We start from the raw sequence: 27,128 nt of genomic DNA on the forward strand, positions 1-27,128 counted from the left end.
TGAATTAAAAACATTTAATTTCATGTTTCTATGGGGACTTTGCATTTCTTATCAGTAGTAGTAACTTTCACAGTAGTTTGTGATTCTGCCCCATTGTAGTAGTCGCAGCACATACAGTAATATGACAGAATTTAAGATTGAGTACTCTTCGAAGTGTCGTCATCAACAAACATCTACCTCTCTTATTTAAAGCAGAAATCCAAACAATTCGAACTTAAAGCTCCATCAGTATCATGTAGTCATAGATACAGAATTACGGGTGAGCGAGCCTCTGTTCTACCAAACACTTAATGTGCATCAACTCCATACGATTTCCTTGAAGTCAATCATAATCCATATCCTTGTCCTCTTTCAGTTGTTCCGGTGGCAGCGTGGTTCTGTTCCTGGTGCTTCTCTTACGGTGTCGTCGAAGCCGGGCCTCTGAGAACCAGTTGGCGACGGTCATGGCAACACGGATGAGGCCCAGGTTGATGCAATGTACCTCGGAGGTGACAGGGATGTCCGAGAAGAGGGCATGATCCCTGCATGGCAGGGTAGAGCTGTTGCTGCTCTCAAAGTCTCGGACCACGTTCAAGATCTCTTGGCGCTCTGCCTGACGTATCATCCCCCGCACATTTAGCAGGGTGGAGATGTGCTTCTTCCTGCGGTAGGATGAAGGGAGGAAGAGAAAGGAAAGATAGGGAAGATGGAGACCGATGTTAGTGTGGTTTCAGGTAGCTTCATGATTCAATCATGTTGTAGAGCAAAGGGCCATGACTTATTATGTTCAGTTGATCTATTGATAATTTTTTCAATTATATTTCACCCCAAATAGACATTTGGGGGTGTCCCAGTGGTAGACGGCAGACTTTGATCTATGAAAATACAGGCGGCTAGTAACAAAAAAAAAAGAGTGATGCTTGCAGAGACTCCTTGTGCCTGAGTGAGTTAACATGTGTCCAGGTTGTCTTGACCTGCTCCAGCTCCCTCCTTTGATTCCAGAGCGTGGCACCAGACTGTCTCTCACAGGGTGGCAGGAACAGGAAGTACTCTGCAGCAGCTTCCTGTCTGCCTGGCCACAGGTCATGCGTCACACATTGGGTACGCTGCCAGCTAGCCAGCCCTTAGCTGACCCCACAAAACACACAAACAACGAGGGGCCTGGGACCTTGTGGGGCCCTCCAGCCTTTGCCACTCAAAACAGCCCCTTGGTCCTCTCCAAGAATAAAGCCAGTACACTCAACCTATATGGACTAAATTGAAATGTTTCTTACAGAATACATATGAAATGCACATGCACAACCATGGTAGGAAACCGTTTGAAAATTATGGAAAAATTATTAGGACAAAGGTGAGGACGCAACAGTTCACCTGACACAATAATGAATCCAATGATTTTATGTGCATTTTACATTTACTGTACTTTCGTCGCATTTGTTGATAACGAAATCTCACAATACTCTGGATACATTCAGTAATATGATAGGAATATTCCTGGAAAATGTGGGGTAGGTGCAACATAAGCCAAAACGAATTACAAGGGTTTGAGTGAGAGTGGCCACACACCTCTCCAAAGTGTTCACAGTTCCTAAGTCATTTTAATGCACTTTCACGACTCAAAGTAGACTCTTCAACTATAAGGTGTTTTTTCAGCACTACTAGCTATGCAGTTGAGGAACTACAGAAAGCACACTTGGAGGTTTTTTGTTTGGAACACAACCCTGCATCCCAGCACTCACACAATTACTGTTGTTGTTTATGCAATCCAAGAACAGTCCATATAAATTGCTATCTGTGTAACGGTTTTCTAGTGGTGATGAAAGAGAGTCGGACCAAACTGCAGCGTGTCGATTGCGATCCATGTTTAATATACCAAAGAAACACGAACTTACAAAAAAACAATAAACGAAACCGAAACAGCCTATCTGGTGCAAACTAACAACGAGTACACATAGGACACTAAGGACAATCACCCACGACAAACTCAAAGAATATGGCTGCCTAAATATGGTTCCCAATCAGAGACAACGATAAGCACCTGGCTCTGATTGAGAACCACTCCAGACAGCCATAGACCTTGCTAGACAACCCACTAAGCTACAATCCCAATACCACCACCAAAACCCCAAGACAAACACACCACAATTACAAAAACCCCATGCCACACCCTGGCCTGACCAAATACATAAAAATAAACACAAAATACTTTGACCAGGGCGTGACAGAACCCCCCCCCTAAGGTGCGGACTCCCGAACGCACCTCAAAACAATAGGGAGGGTCCGGGTGGGCGTCTGTCCATGGTGGCGGCTCCGGCGCGGGACGTGGACCCCACTCCTTTAATGTCTTAGTCCCCTCTCCCTTCGTCCCTGGATAGTCCACCCTCGCCGCCGACCATGGCCTAGTAGTCCTCACCCAGAACCCCACTGGACTGAGGAACAGATCGGGACTGAAGGACAGCTCGGGACCGAGGCAGCTCGGGACTGAGGGGAAGCTCGGGAGTGAGAGAAAGCTCAGGAGTGAGAGGAAGCTCAGGAGTGAGAGGAAGCTCAGGAGTGAGAGGAAGCTCAGGAGTGAGAGGAAGCTCAGGAGTGAGAGGAAGCTCAGGAGTGAGAGGAAGCTCAGGAGTGAGAGGAAGCTCAGGCAGGTAGATAGATCTACCAGCTCCTGGCTGGCTGGTGGTTTCAGCAGATCCTGGCTGACTGGCAGATCCTGGCTGACTGGCAGATCTGGAAGAGTCTGGTTGACTGGCAGATCTGGAAGAGTCTGGTTGACTGGCAGATCTGGAAGAGTCTGGTTGACTGGCAGATCTGGAAGAGTCTGGTTGACTGGCAGATCTGGAAGAGTCTGGTTGACTGGCAGATCTGGAAGAGTCTGGCAGACTGGCGATGCTGGGCAGACCGGCGGCGCCGGGCAGACTGGCGGCGCCGGGCAGACTGGCGGCGCCGGGCAGACTGGCGACGCTGGGCAGACTGGCGGTGCTGGGCAGACTGGCGGTGCTGGGCAGACTGACGACGCTGGGCAGACTGACGACGCTGGGCAGACTGGCGGTGCTGGGCAGACTGGCGATGCTGGGCAGACTGGCGATGCTGGGCAGACTGGCGATGCTGGGCAGACTGGCGATGCTGGGCAGACTGATGACGATGCTGGGCAGACTGGCGATGCTGGGCAGACTGGGGGCACTGGCGGCGCTGGGCAGACTGGCGGCACTAGCTGCTCCATATAGGCTGACAGCTCTGGCGGCTTCTTACAGACTGACCGCTCTGGCGGCTCCGTGCTGACTGGCAGCTCCTTGCAGACTGGCAGCTCCTTACAGACTGACAGCTCCGTGCAGACTGACAGCTCCGTGCAGACTGACAGCTCCGTGCAGACTGGCTGCTCCATGCAGACTGGCTGCTCCATGCAGACTGACAGCTCTGGCTGCTTCATGCAGACTGACAGCTCTGGCTGCTCCATGTAGACTGGCTGCTTCATGCAGACTGGCAGCTCGGGCTGCTTCATGTAGACTGACAGCTCTGGCTGCTCCATGCGGACTGACAGCTCTGGCTGCTCCATGTAGACTGACTGCTTCATGCAGACTGGCAGCTCGGGCTGCTTCCTGTAGACTGACAGCTCTGGCTCCTCCATGCAGACTGACAGCTCTGACTGCTCCATGCAGACTGACAGCTCTGGCTGCTTCATGCAGACTGGCAGCTCTGGCTGCTCTATGTAGACTGGCTGCTTCATGCAGACTGGCAGCTCGGGCTGCTTCATGTAGACTGACAGCTCTGGTTGCTCCATGCGGACTGACAGCTCTGGCTGCTCCATGCAGACTGACAGCTCTGGCTGCTCCATGCGGACTGACAGCTCTGGCTGCTCCATGCGGACTGACAGCTCTGGCTGCTCCATGTAGACTGGCTGCTTCATGCAGACTGGCAGCTCGGGCTGCTTCATGTAGACTGACAGCTCTGGCTGCTCCATGTAGACTGGCTGCTTCATGCAGACTGACAGCTCTGGCTGCTCCATGCAGACTGACAGCTCTGACTGCTCCATGCAGACTGACAGCTCTGGCTGCTTCATGCAGACTGGCAGCTCTGGCTGCGCTGAACAGGCGGGAGACTCCTGCAGCGCTGTGTCGGAGGAAGGCTCTGGCTGCGCTAAACAGGCGGGAGACTCCGGCAGCGCAGGAGAGGAGAAAGGCTCTGGCTGCGCTAAACAGGCGGGAGGCTCCGGCAGCGCTGTAGAGGAGGAAGGCTCTGGCTGCGCTAAACAGGCGGGAGACTCCAGCAGCGCAGGAGAGGAGAAAAGCGCTGGCTGCGCTGAACAGGCGAGGCACACTGAAGGCCTGGTGCGTGGTGCTGGAACTGGTGGTACTGGATCGAGGACACGCACAGGAAGCCTGGTGCGGGGAGCTGCTACCGGAGGGCTGGGGTGTGGAGGTGGTACTGGATAGACCGGACCGTGCAGGCGCACTGGGGCTCTTGAGCACCGAGCCTGCCCAACCTTACCTGGTTGAATGCTCCCGGTTGCCCTGCCAGTGCGGCGAGGTGGAATAGCCTGCACTGGGCTATGCAGGCGAACCGGAGACACCGAGCGCAAGGCTGGTGCCATGTAAGCCGGCCCAAGGAGACGCACTGGGGACCAGATGCGTAGAGCCGGCTTCATGGCATTTGGCTCGACGCTCAATCTAGCCCGGCCGATACGCGGAGCTGGAATATACCGAACCGGGCTGTGCACCCGCACTGGAGACACCGTGCGCTCCACAGCATAACACGGTGCCTGCCCGGTCTCTCCAGCCCCCGGTAAGCACAGGGAGTTTGCGCAGGTCTCCTACCTGGCATAGCCATACTCCCTGTAAGCCCCCCAAGAAATTTTGGGGCTGACTCTCGGGCTTCCATCCGCTCTGCCGTGCTAGCTCCTCATAATGCCGCCTCTCTGCTTTTGCTGCCTCCAGCTCGGCTTTGGGGCGACAATAATCTCCAGGCTCATTCCAGGGTCCTTTACCGTCCAATTCCTCCTCCCATGTCCATAACTCCAGGTGGTGCAACCTCTCCCACTGTAGCTGCTGCTGCTCCTGCTGCTGCTGCCTCTGTTGCCTCTTCTCCTGTTGCTCCTTTGGGCGGCTACACTCCCCTGGTTTAGCCCAGGGTCCTCTCCCGTCGAAGATCTCCTCCCATGACCAGAAATCCTTGGTAAGCATCTCCTTTTTCGGCTGCTCCTGCCTGTTGACACGCCGCTTGGTCCGTTGGTGGTGGGTGATTCTGTAACGGTTTTCTAGTGGTGATGAAAGAGAGTCGGACCAAACTGCAGCGTGTCGATTGCGATCCATGTTTAATATACCAAAGAAACACGAACTTACAAAAAAACAATAAACGAAACCGAAACAGCCTATCTGGTGCAAACTAACAACGAGTACACATAGGACACTAAGGACAATCACCCACGACAAACTCAAAGAATATGGCTGCCTAAATATGGTTCCCAATCAGAGACAACGATAAGCACCTGGCTCTGATTGAGAACCACTCCAGACAGCCATAGACCTTGCTAGACAACCCACTAAGCTACAATCCCAATACCACCACCAAAACCCCAAGACAAACACACCACAATTACAAAAACCCCATGCCACACCCTGGCCTGACCAAATACATAAAAATAAACACAAAATACTTTGACCAGGGCGTGACAATCTGGGCCAGGTGGGCATCATTTTTAAGCTTGTTCTATTGCCAACATGACTAGCTAGGTTATAAAATACAATATTACAGCGTTAGGCTTTCACAATGCAATTCAGGGAATCAGATCATGTTAGTGCTTGTTCCGTGCTAATTTTCTTCACAATAGACAAACATATGTATTAATTCTGTTCAGAACAAACCAGGGTATGACGCCATGTCATCTTGTAACTGTACATCAAACATAATGATCATAAACATTGACGCTGTATATGACTTGAGTTTTATGATATGGAAATGTGAAGTGCACATTTGGACTCATGGGTGTTTGGCTTGCTTGTATGAAATCAAAGCGGTATTTATTATAGTCCTCTTAATTTACAGCATTTCCCTCACTCAGGCAACAAAACATTTGCAAAAGTTGCCCAATTAGTGGGAGGGATGGGGGTAACTTCTTGTCGCGCAAGGTGATCATGTTCAGACCGGCTATCAGTCAAAACCCATACAGCGTTGATAAAACTTCGTATGGCTGCAGTGGCACTATTGAGTAGCTTGGATGAAAAGTGCCCAGAGGTGCCCAGAGTAAATGGCCTGCTCCTCAGTCTCAGTTGCTCATATATGCATATTATTAGTAGTATTGGATAGAAAACACTCTGAAGTTTCTAAAACTGTTTGAATGATGTCTGTGAGTAAAACAGAACTCTAATGGCAGGCAAAAACCTGAGAAGAAATCCAAACAGTAAGTGAGGTTGGTGGTTTTCAATCCAGGCCCAATTGAAATCACATTGGGATATGAATGAAGTTGCACTTCCTATGGCTTCCACTAGATGTCAACCGTCTTTAGAAACTTGAATGAGGATTCTACTGTGTTGTGGGACTGAATAAGAGCTGAATGAGTCAGCTTACTGGCAGAGAGTCATTTCCTGGTCACGTGCATTCCACATGATATCGACTTGCATTCCATTCCTACTCAAGACACAAAGGAATTCTCCGGTTGGAACTTTATTAAAGATTTATGATAAAAACATCCTAATGATTGATTCTGTACTTAGTTTGAAATGTTTCTTCGACCTGTAATATAACTTTTTGAAGTTTTTGTCCGAAGAAATGCACGAGCGTTTGGATAGATGTACCAAACGCGCTAACAAAAGTAGCTAATTGGACATAAATAATGGACATTATCGAACAAATCAAGCATTTATTGTGGACCAGGGATTCCTGGGAGTGCATTCTGATGAAGATCATCAAAGGTAAGGGAATATTTAGCATGTAATTTCTGGTTTCTGTTGACCAACATGGTGGCTAATTGTATTATATTTCTGAGCGCAGTCTCAGATTATTGCATGGTATGCTTTTTCCGTAAGGTTTTTTTGAAATCTGACACAGCAGTTGCATTAAGGAGAGGTATATCTATAATTCCACGTGTATAACTTGTATTATCATCTACATTTATGATGAGTATTGCTGTTGAATCGATGTGGCTATGCAAAATCATTGGATGTTTTTGGAACTAGTGAACGTAACGCGCCAATGTAAACTCAAGATATTTTGATATAAATATGAACTTTATCAAACAAAACATACATGTATTGTGTAACATGAAGTCCTATGAGTGTCATCTGATGAAGATCATCAAAGGTTAGTGATTAATTTTATCTCTATTTGTGCTTTTTGTGACTCCTATCTTTGGCTGGAAAAATGGCTGTGTTTATTCTGTGGCTTGGTGGTGACCTAACATATTCGTTTGTGGTGCTTTTGCTGTAAAGCATATTTGAAATCGGACACTGTGGTGGGATTAACAAAAAGATTACTTTTAAAACGGTATAAAATACATGTATGTTTGAGGAATTTTAATTATGAGATTTCTGTTGTTTTGAATTTGGCACCCTGCACATTCACTGGCTGTTGTCATATCATCCCGTTAACGGGGTTGCAGCCATAAGAACTCAGAGCCAGACCTCTGACGTCATGTATAGTTTGTTATTTTACAGACACTGCGTTCCAATTTAGTCGTTTATCAGTGCCCAAATTTGCCATTTTCAACTTGTATACAGGCAGGAGTGAAAAAGGTTAATAATGGTATGTTCCCATGCTTTTTTCCCTTGTTTTGACCTATTGTGTCAACAGAAAGTCTATACGTGGACTTAAATTCGGCTACCTTTGTCCAGATGTCAGAAATAGCACTTTGTGAAACTGCACCGTGGCATGTAGGTTCTGGGTACTGTGGCATAGCGTATATAGGAAATGGTGACCAATGAACGACATTTGCCAAATTTGTTCATTGTTTTCCAACTCTGGACTTTCAAAACATTGCGCAATACTGTATTCCCCAAAATGATGAAAACCCTTACCGTATGTCAGGAAACTCTTTCACCAGAACAGCAACCTCCATCTGGATGGACGGAGTGTCCTCCAGGAGAATGATGTCAGCCAGGTGAGTGAGGACACTGTCCAGCCAAGAGGATCCTGACTCCTGAAAGAGGAAATATTATGTAAGATAAGTAATTATAAACATTTGTAAAACAATTGATATGGACGAGTTGCATAAGTACAAAGGTCAATCATCTCATTGTCCATCAGCCATCAACAGATAGGTTCAATCCATCATTTTCTGAAACAATTCCTGACATTTAATCCTAGTAAAAATTCCCTGTCTTAGGTCAGTTGGGATCACCACTTTATTTTAAGAATGTGAAATGTCAATATAATAGAAGAGAGAATGATTTATTTCAGCTTTTATTTATTTAATCACATTCCCAGAGGGTCAGAAGTTTACATACACTCAATTAGTATTTGGTAGCATTACCTTTAAATTGTTTAACTTGGGTCACACGTTTTGGGCAGCCTTCCACAAGCTTCCCACAATAAGTTGGGTGAATTTGGCCCATTCCTCCAGACAGAACTGGTGTAACTGGATGAGTTTGTATGTCTCCTTGCTCGCACATGCTTTTTCAGTGCTGCCCACAAATTTGATATGGGATTGAGGTCAGGGCTTTGTGATGGCCACTCCAATACCTTGACTTTGTTGTCCTTAAGCCATTTTGCCACAACTTTGGAAGTATGCTTGGGGTCATTGTCCATTTCGAAGACCCATTTACGACCAAGCTTTAACTTCCTGACTGATGTCTTGAGATGTTGCTTCAATATATCCACATCATTTTACTTCCTCATGATGCCATTTATTTTGTGAAGGGCACCACTCCCTCCCTCCTGCAGCAAGCACCACCACAACATGATGCTGCCACCCCCATGCTTCACGGTTGGGATGGTATTCTTCGGCTTGCAAGCCTCCCCCTTTTTCCTCCAAATATAACAATGGTCATTATAGTCAAACAGTTCTATTTTTGTTTCATCAGACCAGAGGACATGCTGCTGAGCAGCCTTTCAGGTTATGTCGATATAGGACTCGTTTTACTGTGGATATGGATACTTTTGTACCTGTTTCCTCCCGCATCTTCACAAGGTCCTTTGCTGTTGTTCTGGGATTGATTTGCACTTTTCGCACCAAAGTACATTCATCTCTAGGAGACAGAACGTGTCTCCTTCCTGAGCGGTATGACGGTCACATGTGGTTTATACTTCCGTACTATTGTTTGTACAGATGAACGTGGTACCTTCAGGCGTTTGGAAATTGCTCCCAAGGCTGAACCAGACGTGTGGAGGTCTACAATTTTTTTATTGAGGTCTTGGCTGATTTCTTTTGATTTTCCCACGATGTCAAGCAAAGAGGCACTGAGTTTGAAGGTAAGCCTTGAAATACATCTACAGGTACACCTCCAATTGACTCAAATTATGTCAATTAGCCTATCAGAAGCTTCTAAAACCATGACATAATTTTCTGGAATTTTCCAAGCTGTTTAAAGGCACAGTCAACTTAATGTTTGTAAACATCTGACCCACTGTAATTGTGATACAGTGAATTATAAGTGAAATAATCTGTCTGTAAACAATTGTTGGTAAAATTACTTGTGTCATGCAAAAAGTAGATGTCCTAACCAACTTGACAAAACTATAGTTTTTTTAACAAGACATTTGTGGAGTGGTTGAAAACCAAGTTTTAATGACTCCAACCTAAGTGTATGTAAACTTCCGACTTAAACTGTAGTTGTTTATGGTCATTACGACCGTAAATCAGAGGGATGACTGACCAGGTCTTTAAAGAGCCCTTTGAGCTGCTTGGCCTCGTCCTGCAGTCGGAATGCCATCCTCTTCCTCATCTTCGATGATGTGCAGATGACCCGTCCTCGCATGATCGCACGCAAATACTCCACCAAAACCCGCCTGTGTATCTCCCCCACCAGTATCTGTCAATCAAACAGTCAACCACTCAACCATTCAGTCCCTCAATCATAACATACAGTGCCTTCAGAAAGTATTCAGACCCCTTGACTTTTTCTACATTTCATTATGTTACAGCCTTATTCTAAAATGGATGAAAAAATAAATAAAGAATCCTCAGCAATCTACACACAATACCCCATAATGGCAAAGAGAAAACAGGTTTTTAGAAATTTTGGAACCGAAAAAACATATTTACATAAGTATTCAGACCCTTTGCTATGAGACTAGAAATTGAGCTCAGATGCATCCTGTTCCCATTGATCATCCTTGAGATGTTTCTACAACTTGATTGGAGTTCACCTGTGGTAAATTCAATTGATTGGACATGATTAGGAAAGTCACACGCCTGTCTATATAAGGTCACACAGTTGACATTGCATGTCAGAGCAAAAACCAATCCATGAGATCGAAGGAATTGCCCGTAGAGCACCGAGACAGGATTGTGTCAAGGCACAGATCCGTGGAAGGGTACCAAAACATTTCTGCAGCATTGAAGGTCCCCAAGAACACGGTGGCCTCAATCATTCTAAAATGGAAGAAGTAGAACCACCAAGACTCTTCCTAGAGCTGGCCGCGCTGCCAAACTGAGCAATAGGGGGAGAAGGGCCATGGTCAGAGAGGTGACCAAGAACCGGATGGTCACTCTGACAGAGCTCTAGAGTTCCTCTGTGGAGATGGGAGAACCTTCCAGAAGGACAACCATCTCTGCAGCACTCCACCAATCAGGCCTTTATGGTAGAGCGGCCAGATGGAAGCCACTCCTCAGTAAAAGGCACATGACAGCCCGCTTGGAGTTTGACAAAAGGCACCAAAAGACCCGCAGACCATGAGAAACAATATTCTCTGGTCTGATGAAACCAAGATTGAACTCTTGGCCTGAATGCCAAGTGTCACATCTGGAGGAAACCTGGCACCATCCCTACTGTGAATAATGGTGGTGGCATAATTATGCTGTTTTTCAGCAGCAGGGACTGGGAGACTAGTCAGGATTGAGGCAACGATGAACGGAGCAATTATTTTCAATGACTGCCTAGGAACAGTGGGTTAACTGCCTGTTCAGGGGCAGAATGACAGATTTGTCAGGCCTTTATGGTAGAGTACCTTGTCAGCTCGGGGATTCAAACTTGCAACCTTCCGGTTACTAGTCCAACACTCTAACCACTAGGCTACCCTGCCTCCCCAAATACTGGTGTGCCAAGCTTGTTGCGTCATACCCAAGAACACTCGGGGCTGTAATCGCCGCCAGAGTTGCTTCAACATAGTACTGAGTAAAGGTTCTGAATATTTATGTAAATGTGTTATACGTTTTTCATTTGCTATAAATTAGCAAAAATTTCTAAAAACCTGTTTTTGCTTTGTCATTATGGGGTATTGTGTGTAGGTTGATGAGGGGGGAAAAAACAATTGAATCAATTTTAGAATAAGGCTGTAACCTAGCAAAATGTGGAAAAAGTCAAAGGGTCTGAATACTTTCCAAAGGCACTGTAACTGTTGATAAACTAAATATATTGGGATAGAAATGGCAAATATTTATTGCATGTATTTTGTGCAACATGTTATCATGTGTTAGTTATGTGGTCATTGGTGGAGACCTGATAAGGTGGGCAGTCCATTCTTCTGAACTTCTTGAAGTGTTGTTTGACGCTTGCTTCAATGGCTTCAAAGGCCTCAGTGTTGTTTAGCCACTTCCTTTTCACCAGCTTGTCAAAGAACGGCTGGAACAGAAATACACAGCTTTGACCCACATGAAGTGATGAACATTATGCTCCTATTGCAAAATGCACATCTGTGTAAACGTTAGAGCATGTGTGTTTGTGTTTGATCAGTCATATATGAGTGTGGAATTGACAAATTGTGTATTGGGGAAGGGATTTTAAGATAAATGTATGTTTTGTGTCAATAAATTGTAAGGAAAATATTTTTTGCACCCTACCAAAGGAGGACACATTTAAAAAGCACATTGCCTCACCCTGATGTGCTCAAATAGTCTTTCCGTCAGAACCCTCACTGATTGGTTAACAATCCTGTCCAGGGAGGAGTTAGCTCTCTGTGTGGACTCCTCATTGCTCTGTGGGTCACACTGCCTGCAACGCTGTACAAAGGATCTACACAAAAAGTGGAATGCAAACACTGTTGGTGAGTTCAGGTAGTGTAAGAATGATCTGAAACTTGTATTTCTGACTTGGAAAACCCGTTTGAACCATTTACAACCTTAATAATGTGGATAACATCATTTGACCATGTGATCTATTTGTCCCTTTGTCAACAACAGTTGGTGCAGTTGGTGCAAGTCTGAAGGTTCTGCTTGCCAGAGTTAAAATTCCTCATGATAAGCTGCATACAACACTATTTACCAAGACAGTTTTCATCTATATTTTTTGTAGCTGTCTATTTACCACAACAGCCCTATGCTGGCACTAGACCACACACAACAAGCTTTATAGGGCCAGAAGCAAACAAGAAGATGCGGCGCTCCTAATGGCCCGGGGATTTTAATGCAGGGAAACTGAAATCTGTTTTAACAAATTTCTACCAGCATGTCTCCTGTGCAAATAGAGTGAGAAAAAAACTCTACACACAGTGGTGCATGCAAAGCTAGACCTCACTCTACATTTGGCAAATCTGACCATAACTCCATCCTCTTAATTCCTGCTTACAAGCAAAAACTCAAACAGGAAGTACCAGTATTATGCTCAATACGGAAGTGATCCGATGAAGCGGACGCTGAGCTACAGGACAGTTCCGTTAGCACAGATTGGAACATGTTCCAGGATTCACCCGATGGCATTGAGGAGTTTACCACATCAGTCATCGGCTTCAATAATAAGTGCATCAACGATGTAGTCCCCACAGTGACAGTACGTGCATACCCTAACCAAAAGCCAAGATTACAGGCAACATTTGCACTGAACTAAAGGCTAGAGCTCCGGCTTTCAAGGAGAAGGTCACAAATTCGGATGCTTATAAGAAATCCCCTTACGACCGACGAACCATCAAACAGGCAAAATGTCAATACAAAGATCAAATCCTACTACACCGGCTCTGACGCTCATCTGATGCGGCCGCAGGGCCAGACGGATTACCAGGATGGGTACTCAGAGCATGCGCTGACCAACTGGCATGCGTCTTCACAGACATTTTCAACCTCTCCCATATGGGTCTTACAGTCTTACATATGTTTCAAGCAGACCACCATATTCCACGTGCCCAAGAACGCCAAGGTAACCTGTCTAAATGACTATCGACCCATAGCACTCACATATGTAGCCATGAAATGCTTTGAAAGTGTGGTCGTGGCTCACATCAACACCATCATCCCAGACACCTTGGACCCACAATTCGCATACCGCCCCAACAGATCCACAGTTGATGCAATCTCTATTGCACTCCACACTGCCCTTCCCCACCTGGACAAAAGGAACACCTACGTATGTGAGAATGCTCTTCACTGACTACATAGTGCCCTCCAAACTCTTCACTAAACTAAGGATCCTGGGATCAATCACCTCAATCTGCAATTGGATACTGGACTTTCTGACGAGGGTAGGCAAAAACACATCTGCCACACTGACCCTCAACACTGGGTCCCCCCGTCCTTAGCTCCCACCTGTACTCCCTGTTCACCCACGACTGTGTGGCCGCACACGACTCCAACCCCATCACTAAGTTTGCCGACGACACGACGGTGGAGCGCCAAGTTCCTCTGTGTCCACATCACTAAGGACATACCATGGTGCAAACACAACACAGTCGTGAAGAGGACACAACAATGCCTCTTCCCCCTCAGGAGGCTAAAGAGATTTGGCATGGGCCCTCAGATCCTTGAAAAGTTCTGAAGCTGCACCATTGAGAGCATCTTGACTGGCTGCATCACCGCTTGGCATGGCAACTGCTCGGCATCCGACCGCAAGGCGCATCAAAGGGTAGTGCGTATGGCCCAGTACATCACTAGAAGTCCTGTCATCCAGGACTTCTATACCAAGCGGTGTCAGAGGAAGGCCCTATAAATCTTCCGGTACCGGAAAGTCAAGTCTTGGACCAAAAGACTGCTTAACAGCCTCTACCCCAAATCCATAAGACTGCTATACAGTTAATCAACTAACTACCCAGACTTTCTGCTTTTACCCCTACCTACATGTGCATAGTACTTCAATCAATCAATCACCTAACAAAACCTACATGTATATATTACCTCAATCAATCACTCCAACTACCTCGCAACCCAGTATACTGACACTGGTACCACTACTCCTTGTATATAGCCTCGTTATTGTTATTTTATTGTGTTAATATTTTCTTTTTTATCTATTTGCTAATTGTCCTACTTTTTAACTACATTGTTGGGAAAGGGCTCGTAAGCAAGCTTTTCACGGTAAAGTCTGCACTTGTTGTATTTGGCGCATGTGACAAATACAATTTTACTTGTCAACTTTAACAAGATTGCCAACTAATTCTAAGCAATGTTAACTAGCTAACTGGAGACGCTCTGGTCCCATTTACCACTTCACCAACTGAAAAATACACATTTTTGATAAGCATTTGATTGGAGCATCAGTTAACACAGATGCCACGGGAGATGACTTCTCTGTCTGGGTATCTACCTGAGAGGCGGGCAGCAGTTGACCAGAGAGATGGTCCTGGAGACGTATCCATCGCCCCGGTCCCCAAACTCAGCCTGGGTCTCATGGAACATCTCCACCTTTCTCTGGAAACTGGACATAGTAACATGATCAAATTAAATCCATATATTGATTCACATTGAGGTTGTTGACTGAACTCAATGTCCATGTCTTTATAAACACATCTTCTCCTCACCTATATAGGAAGTCAGACAGTCCATTGAGATTGCAGCGGGCCACCCTGGCCCCCAGAAACGGGCTTACAGCTGTGGATCTGTCCAGGTCTACCTTTAGTCTCTGTAACAACCACACACAGATACTGATCAGAGCAGGAACTTCAAAATCCAACCACCCAAAATAGGTCACTCCAATATTAATGGGAGATTTACAAATGTCTTTGAGTTGTTTGCCACAATGTCCAATGGTGACCTACAGATCTACTGTGCAGTAGTGTCTCTGAGTGATAGTGTGACAGACCTGGATGACAGAGCGGGCCAGACTGGACTGGTACTCCTCTATGTGCAGCGTTTGGGCCCACCGCCTCTCCTCCTCATCCAGAACCTGAGTGAGCTCTGTGGACACCTTCTCCTGCGATAAACAGAACACACACAACCATAAAGTCCATTGCCTACCCAAGAAACAAGTATGGGAAGTTTCAGTACCATTAGATTAGTGCCAGAACCATTACCTCAGTAGGTGGGATTTTTCCCCCCTTTTCAACCTAATTTTCATTATCGCCATCACAATTACCAGTCTCTACAGATGTGAAAATGGCAAATTTCTATGTTTTGTAGAAAGATATATACAGTTAAAAGGTTCTACCTGATGATATCATCGAAAGTTAAAACAATGATTTTCAAACACTACTGTATGTGATTTGCGGTGACTTGGGGAGCAAGAAAATACCCTCCAAATAAAATTAAATAAAATGTTATTTGTCACACGGGCCAAGTACAATGGGTGAAGACTTGAAATGCTTGCTTACGAGCCCTTCCCAACAAGGCAGAGTTAAAATGTATAATAAAAAGAAAATAGTAGCACAAGAGGAATAAAATGCACAAGAATGGAGCTATATACAGGGAGAACCAGTACCAGATCAATGTGGAGCTATATACAGGGAGTACCAGTACCAGATCAATGTGGAGCTATATACAGGGAGTACCAGTACCAGATCAATGTGGAGCTATATACAGGGAGTACCAGTACCAGATCAATGTGGAGCTATATACAGGAGTACCAGTACCAGATCAATGTGGAGCTATATACAGGGAGTACCAGTACCAGATCAATGTGGAGCTATATACAGGGAGTACCAGTACCAGATCAATGTGGAGCTATATACAGGGAGTACCAGTACCAGATCAATGTGGAGCTATATACAGGGAGTACCAGTACCAGATCAATGTGGAGCTATATACAGGGAGTACCAGTACCAGATCAATGTGGAGCTATATACAGGGAGTACCAGTACCAGATCAATGTGGAGCTATATACAGGGAGTACCAGTACCAGATCCATATGGAGCTATATACAGGGAGTACCAGTACCAGATCAATGTGGAGCTATATACAGGGAGTACCAGTACCAGATCAATGTGGAGCTATATACAGGAGTACCAGTACCAGATCAATGTGGAGCTATATACAGGGAGTACCAGTACCAGATCAATGTGGAGCTATATACAGGGAGTACCAGTACCAGATCAATGTGGAGCTATATACAGGGAGAACCAGTACCAGATCAATGTGGAGCTATATACAGGAGTACCAGTACCAGATCAATATGGAGCTATATACAGGGAGTACCAGTACCAGATCAATGTGGAGCTATATACAGGGAGTACCAGTACCAGATCAATGTGGAGCTATATACAGGGAGTACCAGTACCAGATCAATGTGGAGCTATATACAGGGAGTACCAGTACCAGATCAATGTGGAGCTATATACAGGGAGTACCAGTACCAGATCAATGTGGAGCTATATACAGGGAGTACCAGTACCAGATCAAGTGGAGCTATATACAGGAGTACCAGTACCAGATCAATATGGAGCTATATACAGGAGTACCAGTACCAGATCAATGTGGAGCTATATACAGGGAGTACCAGTACCAGATCAATATGGAGCTATATACAGGGAGTACCAGTACCAGATCAATGTGGAGCTATATACAGGGAGTACCAGTACCAGATCAATATGGAGCTATATACAGGGAGTACCAGTACCAGATCAATGTGGAGCTATATACAGGTTAGTACCAGTACCAGATCAATGTGGAGCTATATACAGGGAGTAGCAGTACCAGATCAATGTGCAGGGGTATGAGGTATTTGAGGTAGATATGTACATGAATGCAAGGTAAAGTGACTAGAAACAGGTTTTGAAAAGCTAACAGTTTTTCTTACTTTTAATCCTATCCCTGTGATGTAAAAGAGAAGCATTTTTTATGACCTTGTCTTTTTAACCACAGATCATAGAAATGCGCCATTTTCACACATGTAGACACTAGTATGGTGCTGGAGATAATGAATATGAGGTTGAATTGCAGTTTAAAAGCAATGTGATTTTACCCTGACAGTGTTCAGGCAGTCCTGTTCCAGTTGGTCCACTGTGTCTTGGTGCAGTAGGGGTTCCAGTCGGGAGTAGTTAATTGGGGTTTTCATGCCAACGGTGCCCAGGACATCCCTTAAAAAAGACGAGAGGGAGAGTGAGGAAGAAATACTATGTGTCACTATCCAGTCAAGTCTCACATTTCAGATCTGAACTAATACCTGTAAAGATCTATGTTAATATTCACGTACATGGACTTCCTTGATGTTCTTATCTTACACTCTTATTTAAAAAATATATATTTTTGTCCCCATAGGTGAACCCTTTGGTGGTGAAACAGGTTCTACTAAGGACGTATAACATTGTATTGATGAAAGTGTTCCACTGGAACCAAAAATTGATAATGGGCGCGTTTGAGTTGTAAGGCTAACGTAGCCGACTGTAGACGAATGTCGACAAGAGCAGTCAGGGGAGGTGCATCTGAAACACCCGAAAATGTCAGACACTGTTGTGGTTTTCCTACAGCAAGGCTTAGATGAACATGTTAGTGTCAACGTAGTTGCCATTGTTTGTGAAAATGTTTCTTTATAATATGAAAATAAGCATGTCTCTAACCCCCAGATCACACAATCACAAACTGAAATCATATGTTTTTATTTTATTTGACCTTTATTTAACTAGGCAAGTCAGTTAAGAACAACTTCTTATTCAATGACAGCCTAGGAACAGTGGGTTAACTGCCTATTCAGGGGCAGAACGACAGATTTGTACCTTGTCAGCTCGGGGGTTTGAACTTGCAACCTTCCGGTTACTAATCCAACGCTCTAACCACTAGGCTATCCTGCCACATTGTGTACATTGTACAATCAATTGATGAGAGAGAGGTCTCAAATATCACATTCATTTCTGAACTATTGTCCAAAGTACCTGTACATCCATGAATGAGTTTCTATGATTTGTAACTCTTTTTGATGTATGTAATGTAATGTATTATTGAGTATTATTCATTCATTATTCTACTATTTCATGTATTTGTATTAATTTATTTTTGTTTATCTAATGATTGATTTTACATATGCTATAAGATTGCCGGATGGGGGGTGGGAGTTTTTAAATACATTAATAGAAATAATAAAAACTTGATGCGAAAAAATATATATCATTAATTTGTATATATCCAATGTATACCAATGGACTTTCACGCGGGTCTAACAAAAACACCCCGATGATTGGTTGACAATAGAGCCTCCAACAATGCAGGTGATGGCTGCAGGATGAAGTTGATGAAGAGAAACGGCCGGAACTTTCAGTTGACTACAGTCAAAACATCATAACCTTTGATCACGTGGTTCATGCAGTTCATGCAGTCGACATGTAGGCACAAGTCTGAAAATGTTTATCCACATAATGTAACACACTTTGAAAGGCGACTTGACAAAATTGATATGCTCAAGCGCAACCATTTCCATAGGGTTTTCCTAAGGGGACAATTAAATAACCCTTTATGGTTCTAGGTAGTACCTTATTTTCTAAGAGTGCATTTAATGTTGTTATGTTATGACTTCTGACACTGACCTGTTGTAGATGTTGTAGAACCAGTCCAGCATAGAGTAGACGTCAGTGATCTGAAGCTGGGAGCTGGTAATGATTTTCAGGCGTCTGGCCACCGCCCGGTGGTAGCTATGTACATACACCTGGAAGGCCTGGAACTCCTCCGGGTAGACCGACACCACGTTCCGCCGTGCCGCGTCCAGGTCGTCCACCATGCGTCCCCTTAACCTCTCCAGGTATGAGGCCAGTTGCCCCGCCTGAGTGTCCACCTGCTGCGGCAGGCTCCAGTCTGCCGCCTCCGCCACCGCCTGCCGCCATTTCAGCTTGAGCTGACGCGGCCTCTGGCTATGATGGGGCTGGAGGCCCTCCCTTAAGGGCTGGGTCTGGGTCTCTTCTCTCTGGGCCTGGGAAATGTCAGCCTGCTCCTCCTGCTGAATGACCAGCACCACCAGTCCCAGGTTGGGCCCGGCCGTTGGCTGGCGGAGGGACTCCCTCACCACGTCCCACATCTCCTTCTGCAGGGCCTCATACAGCAGCTCCACATCCTTGGCCTTGCGCCTGCTGGCGTCCCGTGAAGCGTTGGGACTGGAGGGGTTGTCGAAGGACCCAGGAGGGGTCACTCCGGGGGGTGTGGATGGAGGCGTGGAGGGATGTGGCAGGAAGGCCAGTAGCTCGCACTCGTGCTCCAGCTCCTGGATGTGTGTGTCAGCCAGGAGGAGGTCCCTCTGGTTGACCAGCTGTAGGATCTCCAGCACTGAGGGAAGAGAGGAAAGGACAGATAGAGGAATCCCTTTCAAACTGTTTAGTATATTGGTTTGTACAGAGTATTGCCATATGTGTAGGAACGGGTGGGGTAAGTGAGGAGAAAAAGTACATGTTTTCAACATTGACATACTGAAGGGTGCTGAGACGGTTAAAGTTGGAAGTTTACATACACATTAGCCAAATACATTTAACCTCAGTTTTTCACAATTGCTGATATTTAATCAGAGTAAATATTTGCTGTCTTAGGTCAGTTAGGATCACCACTTTACTTTAAGAATGTGAAATGTCAGAATAATAGTGGAGAGAATTATTTATTTCAGCTTTCAATTCTTTCATCACATTCCCAGTGGGTCAGAAGTTCACATACACTCAATTAGTATTTGGTAGCATTACCTTTAAATTGTTTAACTTGGGTCTAACGTTTCGGGTAGCCTTCCACAAGCTTCCCACAATAAGTTGGGTGAATTTTGGGCTATTCCACCTGACAGAGCTGGTGTAACTGAGTCAGGTTTGTATGCACACACTTTTTCAGTTCTGCCCACAAATGTTCTATAGGATTGAGGTCAGGGCTTTGTGATGGCCAGTCCAATACCATGACTGTTGTCCTTTAGCAATTTTGCCACAACTTTGGAAGTATGCTTGGGGTCATTGTGCATTTGGAAGACCCATTTGCGACCAAGATTTAACTTCCTGACTGATGTCTTGAGATGTTGCTTCAATATATCCACATCATTTTACTTCCTTAAAATGTAATCTATTTTGTGAAGTGCACCACTCCCTCCCTCCTGCAGCAAAGCACCCCCACAACATGTTGCTGCCACCCCCGTGCTTCACGGTTTGGATGGTGTTCTTCGGGTTGCAAGCCTCCCCCTTTTTACTCCAAACAAATCGAGTCCAACCTCACCAACCTGGTCATTTTTGCCAAACAGTTCTATTTTTGTTTCATCAGACCAGAGGATATCTCTCCGAAGGTACGATCTTTGTCCCCATGTGCAGTTGCAAACCGTAGTCTGCCTTTTTTATGATGGTTTTGGAGCAGTGGCTTCTTCCTTGCTGATCAGCATTTCAGGTTATGTCGATATAGGACTCGTTTTTACTGTGGATATAGATACTTTTGTACCTGTTTCCACCAGCATCTTCACAGGGTCCTTTGCTGTTGTTCTGGGATTGCTTTGCACTTTTCGCACCAAAGTACGTTCATTTCTAGGAGACAGAACGCTTCTCCTTCCTGAGCGGTATGGCGGTCGCGTGGTCCCATGGTGTTTTTACTTGCGCACTATTGATTGTACAGATGAATGTGCGTTTGGAAATTGCTCCCAAGGATGAACCAGACTTGTGGAGTTCTGCAATTTTTTTTCTGGGCATGCTATATACTATACTTTGACTGTCCCTTGTCTGCTTTGCTCCCTACGGAGCTCTGTGAACAGTAGCCCTGGATTAAGTTTTATCTGAAGGGATCAGCAGTGGGAGGAAGTGCAGTCATTTCCTGCTTTCATAGTCTGGTGCTGATTGAACCCGATGACTGGGGGGATCTGGGGACCACTCACAGCTCATTAGAGACCAGCGTGGGATTGGTGGAGGAAGTACTGCAGGAGCTGACCAAGAAATTCCTGAGTTTCCAACTTAATAGACTCAAGTGAGGTTGGACTCGTAATGTGAACACTGAAACGTACAATGCTGACTGACATGCCACAGACAGAGGTAACCTGCATTGATCCTTACATGATTCAGAGGTTTCAGATTATGTGCCCTGTGATTGGCTGGACCAGCAGAACACATACCATATCTCCCCACTTGATTGGTTTGTTTTGGAGTGCCTTGTATACCTGAGAGTGGTTCCCTAGGTTTGACCACTGGCTCTTCCTCCTCCAGCTCCTTCTCGGCCTCCTGGGAGTTGTGGTCCGACAGGGACTCCCTCTTCAGTTTGCTAAGATTGACCATCCTGAGGAAGGAGGGCCGGCGGCGAGACTCATCCTCGCTGTCAATGCCCAGGTCCCCGCAGGGCAGGCTCTCTCTACGCTGTGTCTGCTTCCGCCGCCCTGCAAATCTAGAAGCAGAAGAGAACCATCAGGAGAGAATAGGAACTATATTATGGCTTGTTACGCTGTCAACCTCACAGTATGGCATTGAAGAGAGAGAAGAGCTATGTGTGGATTCCCAGAGTCAGAGATATTGTGTGGGAATTAAGGTTCCATCTCAAATATAAATGGAATGGGATACATACGTGTTATCAAATACTGTAAGGGTCAATGCTAACAGGTGACTACCATATCCAGCCTACCATATGCTAAAAATAAGCAGATATTTAAATGCTTGAGAGGTGCTTATAGCTCTCAGCCAGGGATGGGCAACTGGGGGCCACAGCCCCCCTTTTGAAGGCCCTCAGTTAAATTTCCAAATTTCCCAGGAACTCAATCAGGGTCTCAACTAAGAATAGTAGAATAGTTAGAATAGTAGAACACACAAGGTGCCATTTCGACATTTGGTTGTGCATCAGCAGTTTCTCATTATGTCAGTCACTGATAGTCAATTGTGGGTTTGATGTGGGTATGGATGTGGGTTGGATGTGGGTATGGATGTGGGTATGGATGTGGGTTGGATGTGGGTTGGATGTGGGTATGGATATGGATGGATGGGTATGGATGTGGGTTGGATGTGGGTATGGATGTGGGTATGGATGTGGGGTATGGATGTGGGTTGGATGTGGGTATGGATGTGGGTATGGATGTGGGTATGGATGTGGGTTGGATGTGGGTATGGATGTGGGTATGGATGTGGGTATGGATGTGGGTTGGATGTGGGTATGAATGTGGGTATGGATGTGGGTATGAATGTGGGTATGGATGTGGGTATGGATGTGGGTATGAATGTGGGTATGGATGTGGGTATGGATGTGGGTATGGATGTGGGTATGGATGTGGGTATGAATGTGGGTATGGATGTGGGTATGAATGTGGGTATGGATGTGGGTATGGATGTGGGTATGGATGTGGGTATGGATGGGTATGGGTATGGATGTGGGTATGAATGTGGGTATGGATGTGGGTATGGATGTGGGTATGGATGTGGGTATGGATGTGGGTATGGATGTGGGTACACAGACCTGTTAGAAACTGCGGCCCATCATGATGAGTTCTGATTTTTTGTGGCCCCAACCCCCATCAAAGTTGCCCATCCCTGCTCTAAGCAATCCAGATTGGAATTTTTGATGGCTGTCTTTCCCTGGCTGCAACAGTCAAAGTGAAAACAATGTCCCGGTTATACGTAGTGCCATTCACTCAATGCTTAGGTACACAAGATAGCATTAGCAAACAAAGGGAGTTCCACACGTAAACATGGTGAATTTTTACATTCCATAACCAATTAGGAAATGATTATGCTATATGCTGTGAGCATTTCCGTCATTTCGTTACAGCTATCACAGTGCTACAAAATAGTGTCTAATTTAGTCATATTACAGTGCCTAAAGAAAGTCTACACCCCCTTTGACTTTTTTCACATTTTGCGGCCTTAAAATTGTATCTAAAATGTATCTATTGTCATCGGCAGAGACTGGGGAGTTTGTCAGGATCAAAATAAATATGAAAGGAGCAAAGCCCAAGTTAGAAGAAAACCCGCCTCAGTCTTCTGAAAACCTAACCCTAGGATAGGGTTTTATTTTTCAGAGAGACAATTACACAAATATTTATGCAGGTATTAACTCTGGGGTGTCAAGACATCTATGTAAAAATAATAATAATAATAATAATAATAATAATTTAGAAAAACTTTCTTTCACTTTGAAAATGTCGACTAGGTTGTGTAGATCTGTAGAAACAAATTAATTGAATCCCTTTTAAGATTACATTTTAAGGCAGCAGAATGTGAAAAAACTTAAAGGGGGTGTAGACTTTCTATTGGCACTGTATATATAGAGAGACATTACATTTATGTTAATCTGTGGCTCTGGACCTGTATTTATAAAGCGTCTCAGAGTGGAAATGGTTCTCCCTGTCCATGCAATCTTATTCATTATGATCTAAAAGGCATATGATCCTAGATCAACAACCTCCATCCCACTTACCGTAGCAGGGTCATGATCTCCTCTGAGCTCCTGCGGATGCCCTTCCTCTTCTCTTTCTCTGGCGGGGGCGAGTGGGGGTCCGTGGGGCTTCGCAGGGATGGGCTGGTCCCCCACACGCTGCACCCCGACATACGCAGCCCCTTACCCAACTTCCCCAGGGTCTTCAGGGGGGAAGAGCCGCACAGTCGCTCCAGAGTCCCCCTCAGGGGTCTTCCTCCTTTAGGGGTGCCGTGCTTCTCTATGTTCACCTCATTCTCCTCCTCTTCCCCATCTCGCGACAACCTGCACTGGAGGGATTTTGCTCCACGGCCCACCAAAATGGGGGGGTCGCCCTCATTCCTCTCCTCCTCCAGGTTCACCTCCTCGAAGGGACTCAGGCCCATGTTTAACCTGGGCAGGATGAGTTCACTGTTCCCATGATTACTCCTGGTCCTCCCTGGAAGGTTTTTAAGGATGGGCATGATGCTTGTGCTCAGGGATCAAATACTGCAAGGACACAAGGCCACTTAGTTAGAACAGAGAAAGAGATCACAGATCATAGTTAGGCTAGCAATACCAAGAGCTCAATATGAGTGTGGGCTGGAAAAGGTTGAACAGAACAGCTAAAACCAGAATGAATGAGAGAGTAACGTTGTAATTGAGGACCTACAGAATATTCTAATAGCATAAGAACTGTTGCAATGAGGCTATTCTGTATAGGCTTTACTCAGCGATTAAATACAAACACAGACGATTACCCAGCAGCGTTCTCAAGTTACCGACAGTAGAACATGTGTATGGGTAACTGGCCCACTCCGGGGGGGCCAGTTACCCCGGGGGAAGATTATGGCATGGGGTTTCACACAAGTGTGTTAAAATCCATTTTATCAGTTTTACTTTGAAATTCTTTAGTAGGTAATACTTAAAAGCTAAGTCTAGTTGTCTTATTTTAATTATTGAAATAAAATATTGGGGAGGAAATGACGTTGCACATGAATTAATATCCACTCTATGAGGAGATTTGATGTAAAGTCCCTCTTTTTAACTCAGGAAATAAAAAGCGGTGTCTGTCTGTGGCTGGCTACATTATTTTGTTTCACTAAAGCACTTAAGTATTTAAACAACTTGATATAACATCGGTCTTGATGAAATCACTTAAAATTCCTCCCTAAATTCACGGTGAAAGAATTGATTGGGTCAAGTGGTTTTAGTGCTTGGCTGCCTGGGACACTAGTTTGCTGTATGTAATTGCACTAAGTACTGTAGACTACTATGTAACAATGTGTCCTCATACACTACTGTATAATGCACAGGTATAGGTATTATAGCCACACTTATTATAAAGTGGAACACAGTGGTTAATCTCTAGAAATAAACATAGTAACTAGTCTTAAAGTCCTGGTAAATGGAAACATTAAAGGTATATGAAAATAATTGAATTGCTAGCCCTGTCTAGAAATATATCATATTGATTATAAAACTTGTTTTTCCCTTTTTGTTCCTTGGAAACCTTGTCAGTGTCTGAAAAGGCCTACATTGAAATTGTTAATTATGACCCTGTATGTACCAAATCCTAGGATTTAGTTACCAAATTGTAGTACCAAATAGTACAAAGTATTACCTTGTTATTTTCAAGTACATATAGCATAGACCATAGATGATTGTAAACAAACATCTACCTGTTTCTGAAGACCAGCAAAACAATCCACAGTGGCATACACTTAATGTTTTATTTCCTTGTAACAAGGTAGACTTTATGAGCTATAAGTCTAAAGGACTTCCTGAAGATACAATATAATACTTATGACAGACAGACTACAGTAGGGTATCCTTCTCAATCAAACGTTTTGATATCTCATGAACTCTCAGAGACAGTATTTTAGAGCAAACCAGAACACACCATCACAACGGTAATGCAAAGCTATATGCATTATTGTATCGGCTTTAAAGATTTAGAGAAAGGACGGCAAGAGGCACAGCAATCAGAGGTGCACCTTAATAAGATAAATTCTTAATTCCTCTTACCTTGTGCAGTGTCTCAGTGGAATGTCATCCACTGTGTGTGTATCTCCACTGTTGCTCAGGACAGCACTGTGCTCACCCAGTTTCCTGACTGGTTGTATTGTAGCTGACAATTATGCTTTTTCCTGAGGAAACTGTGTGTGTGTGTGTGTGTGTGTGTGTGTGTGTGTGTGTGTGTGTGTGTGTGTGTGTGTGTGTGTGTGTGTGTGTGTGTGTGTGTGTGTGTGTGTGTGTGTGTGTTGTATTAATGTCTGAGCTTCAGTTGATAAGTGTGTGGTGCTTTTACATTCTGAATTGACCTGAGTAACAGAGAGTATCTTCAATGGCTTCCAAGCAAATGTACTCTATGAAGCACTTAAACAATCGCCTGCACTGCCTCAACATGCGGTCAGTCTAACATATACAATATTCTGGAAAATGTCAAAAACTGTTTGTAATATAGATGTCGAAGAGATCATGTGAACAGATAATGGGCTGGTGTGTTTCATATCTTCAATAACAAATCCAAAGTATTTTGAGGCCCACAGTGCGTCAGGAGTCAGACATCTAGAACTGATATTTAGCTCATATTCAAAGATACTAGTTACATTTCTTAAGATGGTTGCTTTGCTTAGAAACCTTTACTTACGATTTAAGCATGTCAATACTAATAGATTCCATGCAAACTTCAAAAGCAGTGACTTCCAACTCTTGGACCACCAGGGATCCATTCTGTCCTCCTGTGCCCTCTAGTGGTGGAATTGTGGACCATCACTCATTTCCTATATAACCAACAGAAAGGGGGATGTAATTGCGACAGGTGATATCTGTTGTTTGTATTAGTTGAGGATGTTGATATAATCTGGCTATGGCTTTCTTAATTGCCCCTGATTGGGTAAATATAGTTGTATTTAATTGAAGAACCAAGCTGTCTCAGACCAGTGTCTAGCAATCATACAAAGACAATATTTGAACTGCCTGTTAAATCAAGGTCCTGGATTTTGTTTTTAGCGTTAATATCCAAATATATTAAATTGAGGTGTCCGACTTCCATAGAATTTTCATCTGTAGAGTCTCAGTATGCCCTAACCTAAAACACATGTAAAGTGTCCATTGAATGTGCTTTGAATTAAGTTGGATTTGATTTGACTCTACAAAAGCGATAGTTGTACAGATGATGTGCAAGTAGAGATACTGGGTTGCAAAAGAGCAAGAGGGTAAATAGCAATATGGGGATGAGGTAGTTGGCTGTGCTATTTACAGATTGTCTGTGTCTATCCCTCTAGTGGTGTGTCTATCCCTCTAGTGGTGTGGGGGCTGTGCTTTGGCAAAGTGGGTGGGGTTATATCCTTCCTGTTTGGCCTTGTCCGGGGGTGTCCTCGGATGGGGCACAGTGTCTCCTGACCCCTCCTGTCTCAGCCTCCAGTATTTATGCTGCAGTAGTTTATGTGTCGGGGGGCTAGGGTCAGTTTGTTATATCTGGAGTACTTCTCCTGTCCTATTCGGTGTCCTGTGTGAATTTAAGTGTTCTCTCTCTAATTCTCTCTTTCTTTCTCTCTCGGAGGACCTGAGGCCTAGGACCATGCCTCAGGACTACCTGGCATGATGACTCCTTGCTGTCCCC

At 44.9% G+C, this 27,128-nt stretch overlaps 1 protein-coding gene across 2 annotated transcripts; it reads right to left on the minus strand.

Annotated features, from left to right (window-relative positions):
* exoc3l2a (exocyst complex component 3-like 2a) lies at nucleotides 1–25,670 on the minus strand. Of its 2 annotated transcripts, none has more exons than XM_024393716.2 (13): nucleotides 25,529–25,670; nucleotides 23,525–24,010; nucleotides 21,288–21,508; nucleotides 18,721–19,450; nucleotides 17,166–17,280; nucleotides 15,072–15,182; nucleotides 14,791–14,891; nucleotides 14,577–14,687; nucleotides 11,945–12,080; nucleotides 11,568–11,690; nucleotides 9,783–9,938; nucleotides 7,986–8,107; nucleotides 1–641 (listed from the first exon to the last, which is right to left on the minus strand). In XM_024393716.2, the coding sequence occupies exons 2-13, from the start codon at nucleotides 23,983–23,985 to the stop codon at nucleotides 323–325; spliced, it is 2,706 nt and encodes a 901-aa protein (XP_024249484.1). In that variant the 5' UTR covers nucleotides 23,986–24,010; nucleotides 25,529–25,670; the 3' UTR covers nucleotides 1–322. The 2 variants fall into 2 exon arrangements, with proteins under 2 accessions (XP_024249484.1, XP_024249485.1); XM_024393717.2 differs by lacking the exon at nucleotides 25,529–25,670 and adding an exon at nucleotides 22,565–22,687 and having other exon boundaries at nucleotides 23,525–23,653.
* Nucleotides 25,671–27,128: the final 1,458 nt, after the last annotated feature.

Source organism: Oncorhynchus tshawytscha, linkage group LG30 (assembly GCF_018296145.1).
Source record: "Oncorhynchus tshawytscha isolate Ot180627B linkage group LG30, Otsh_v2.0, whole genome shotgun sequence".
NCBI lineage: Eukaryota > Metazoa > Chordata > Actinopteri > Salmoniformes > Salmonidae > Oncorhynchus > Oncorhynchus tshawytscha.

Excerpts from the sequence above, each read along its gene's own strand:
- exoc3l2a (XM_024393716.2), bottom strand. The coding sequence starts at position 23,985 with ATGCCCATCCTTAAAAACCTTCCAGGGAGGACCAGGAGTAATCATGGG. Across the intron at positions 15,183-17,165 it reads ACTGCCTGAACACTGTCAGG|GAGAAGGTGTCCACAGAGCT; the intron begins GTAAAATCACAT and ends TGTTTATCGCAG. Across the intron at positions 14,688-14,790 it reads CTGTCTGACTTCCTATATAG|TTTCCAGAGAAAGGTGGAGA; the intron begins GTGAGGAGAAGA and ends TACTATGTCCAG.